Here is a 3,465-nt window from a genome sequence, read left to right as displayed (position 1 = left end):
GCAAAACAACCAGTTAACAGGTTACTACTCATAACAGTGATTTTAATTGTATACTCATTGTATACTCAAATACAGGTCCTTGTACTTCAAAGCAAGGCGCAAAATATAAACATGTACTGGGGCCGTGGGCATAGAGCAGTGGCAGCTTGCTGGTCTACATGTGCCAGGCTCTACCTGGTGGGGAGAACACACAATGCAACCCAAACTGAAAACAGACGTATACATACTGACTACTGAGTTGTTACAAAGCTGCTGAAACTCAAATGACCTATGACCCTACAAATAATTATATTTAAAAAATTCAACCCAAAACTTCAATGTCCCAAATATTACTGGTCATTCATAAGCATAAACTCCAGTGAAGGCTGCTCAGCCCTGACACACCACGCTGAGCCCTCCTACCTTTAATTGCAAATGGTAATGTGTTTGGAGCTTGGAATTATTCAGAGTCACACTCACCACTAGAACTTTCACAGAAGCTCTGCGAGGTATGGGCAGAGGCCTTCTCCAGCTGCTTGGGTTCACCACCTGAGCCTGGCTGCTTTGCAGCATTCGCCACTTTGGAGTCTTCTGGTAGTGAACCATCTGTTTTCCCCGGAAGCTGGGGCTGCTGCTTCTCCTGGTCAGGCCGCGGAGGCTCGTCTGCTCTCACTAAGGGCAAGGGAGGCTGTGCGGAGTCTTCCTCTGCAGGTTCCTTTTCTGTAGTCACTGATTTCAGAACTCCATCATATTCTACGTTCTTCTCTTCCTGGGGATCTAATCTATTCTCAGCACATGCTTCTATTTCTGGAGCAACATCCTCCCAGGACTGAGAATCTGAGCATTTCTCCACTCCCTCCAAAGGTTCGCAAGAAATGTCAGCTTGGGGGGATGGCTCCTTCACATCTACAATGACCACACTTGAATCCTCAGAAGTGGCTTCCTCCCAAGCTTCCTGATCCTTATGTTCTAATTCTTGGTCAAGAATGGGCAGTTTCTGGGGGGAATCAATACTAATCACGCTGGTTTCAACTTCCATAGCTTCTGGGCAATCTTCTTTAGGGATTTCCTTTTGCAGACACAATCCCTGGGACTGAGTTTCAGTCAGAGAAAGGTGAAATGGAACACTCTCTACATGTTCTTCTTTGGGCTCCTCTCCATGACTCTCACAAGGAGTCTCAGGGATTTCTTCTACCTCAGACCCTGAAGAGCCATCTTCTGGATGGTGTTCTGTAACTTCCATAGCTTCCTCCTGATCTAAGACACTAGAAAGTGTCTCGGTCCGAGTAGCTGGAGAAGGAACTGCCTGACTCCCTGAATCACAAGTGAGATCAATACAAATGTCTTCTGTTACAGTCTCTTCTCGGTCTTTGAAACCAGCAGCTAAAATACTGATGTCATCCCTGTTCTCTGCGTCCCCTCCTTTTGTTTTATCATCATTCTGATTCAGGTCTACTGGGTCATCAGGTGCTGGATTCATCAGGATACTATCACGTTCAGAGGGAACAAGTTTAGAATTGAGAACTGGAGACAAGGGTTCAGTATCCTCAATCTGTGAGTTCTCTCCATCTTCATCAATCCTGTGAGAACTCAAGCTCTCCATCTTTGGGGACTGACTGTACTCACTTGTAGAAAGCATCAACTTGCAAGAATCCCCTGTCAAAGAGAGCCCAAGATCCTCAGTGGAATTCTTTGGTTCAGTCTCCGAAGTTCTGGAACGCTCAACAGTCAAAGATGAATTATGTAAATCTCCACCTTTCTTCTCATCATTTGATCGTTCTTCCAAACTTGGTGATGGGATGAAAATGTCCTAAGAATAAAAAGTACCAAATCATCATTTACTCACAATCTTTCCACCTACCTCTTGCACTCATCTATAATTTCTAAAACGATCATCCAAGAATTAAAGAACTCTAAGGACCATAACCTCAGTAATACAAAGCTCAGATTCATAGAAAACTGTCACATTCCTTTCCCATACAACCACTAGAATGGAATAAGGATAATTCAAACAAAACGCTAAAAGTACTATCTCACCCTTTTTCAAAGGTGAAAAAGACACTTAAATTTAATTGTACATCGTATCAAGCTGCTAAAATCAGGTCATGTTCGCGCCCAATTACAGTACACAGGAATCATTTGGACATACTGCCTACAGAGCCATTTCAGATCTCACAATGTGGAAATATGCACGCGTTTAACTTTCTTCTGTTTCACAGTACTCTGACATTCATAAAGAAGTATCAGAATTCAAAACTGTAATAGCATTAGTCAGCAAAAAAATTAAAATTAAAATCACACTTAAATGTCATGTAAGTTTGAAAAACAAAGGCCCAAAAACTTCACAACAACCATGACTCTCACATATTGATGATGGTGATGCAAAAAGGTAAAACCACTTCAGAAAACAGTATGATAGTTCAGTTACAAAGACTCAGAAATTCTATTAGTAGGCATTTACCTATGAGAAATAATGTTCATAGCTGTATTAGTCATAACAGTCCAAAACTGGAAGCAACCTAATGTCTGTCACTGATAGATGGATAAGCAAATTGTGGATATAGGCATCGTGGAATACTACTCAACAACAAAAATGGACTTAAAACATTAATACACGCAAGGCTCTGAACAAATTTCAAAAATATGCAAAGTGAAAGAGTCTACACACACGACATTATTTCATGATTCCAATTACATGAAATTCTCAAAAACAAAACAACTATACTGATAGAAAAAGAAGGTATATGTTTGCCAAGGGAACGGGGGAAACTGGGGTGGAGGGAAATCAACTAGAGAGGATCCGGATAATGAGAGAACTTTCTAGTTTAAAGAACCTATGCTTTACATTGATGCTGGTGATAACTACACATCTGTAAACACTGCCCAAATTCATCAAACTTGATACATTTAAATTTTAAAAATTCTATTTGATACGGTGGGGAGAACAAGAACAGGCTATACATCAAGAGCTGATTCAGCTTACAGGTGGGAAGACAAATACATAGGTTTCCCTGACTTGGTCAGGCAAGGGTAGATGCTGCTTGTACAAATCAAAATAGAGAGGAAGCTACACAAGTTCAGAGCGAGGACCTCGCAGTTCTCGCTCCTGGGCAGCACTGGAGCTTTGCCTCTCCTTCCCACTCCCCACAGTGCCTCCTGGGCAGCTCCTCCCCACTCTACTGGAGCACCTTTTCCAGAACACAGGACCGCAGGTCAGAAAGCCAATCCCATTGATCACCTCTACTGTGACCCCTTTGTGACCCAACATCCTTGCCTGCGGGGCACTCTGCGTTTGCTGCCTGCAGCCCCTCCTTTCATCCTTAATTATAGGGCTCAGCATTTCATTTTATGTAGATGATACCTTAATTTCTAAAAAGGGAGAAAAGAATCCAAAGGAGGATCACCTCAAGTTGAAGACCAGCCTGGATATATATAGTAAAAAATTTTTTTAATATTTATAGTTTTTTTTTTTAATTTATTTATTTA

General features: G+C 41.7%; 1 protein-coding gene across 6 annotated transcripts in view; it reads right to left on the bottom strand.

Annotated features, from left to right (window-relative positions):
* Tp53bp1 (tumor protein p53 binding protein 1) overlaps positions 1–3,465 on the bottom strand; it is a 73,016-nt gene that overhangs the window by 41,184 nt on the left and 28,367 nt on the right. For all 6 annotated transcript variants that reach the window (XM_023711096.1, XM_004623358.3, XM_023711104.1 and 3 more), the window contains exon 12: positions 460–1,789. In XM_023711096.1, coding sequence (XP_023566864.1) covers positions 460–1,789 — 1,330 coding nt within the window. The remainder of the gene's footprint in view (positions 1–459; positions 1,790–3,465) is intronic.

The sequence above is a fragment of the Octodon degus genome, unplaced genomic scaffold (assembly GCF_000260255.1).
Source record: "Octodon degus isolate 3935 unplaced genomic scaffold, OctDeg1.0 scaffold00002, whole genome shotgun sequence".
Classification (NCBI taxonomy): Eukaryota; Metazoa; Chordata; class Mammalia; order Rodentia; family Octodontidae; genus Octodon; species Octodon degus.
Note: the sequence above shows the minus strand (reverse complement) of the source record. Positions and strands in the feature narration are given on the sequence as shown.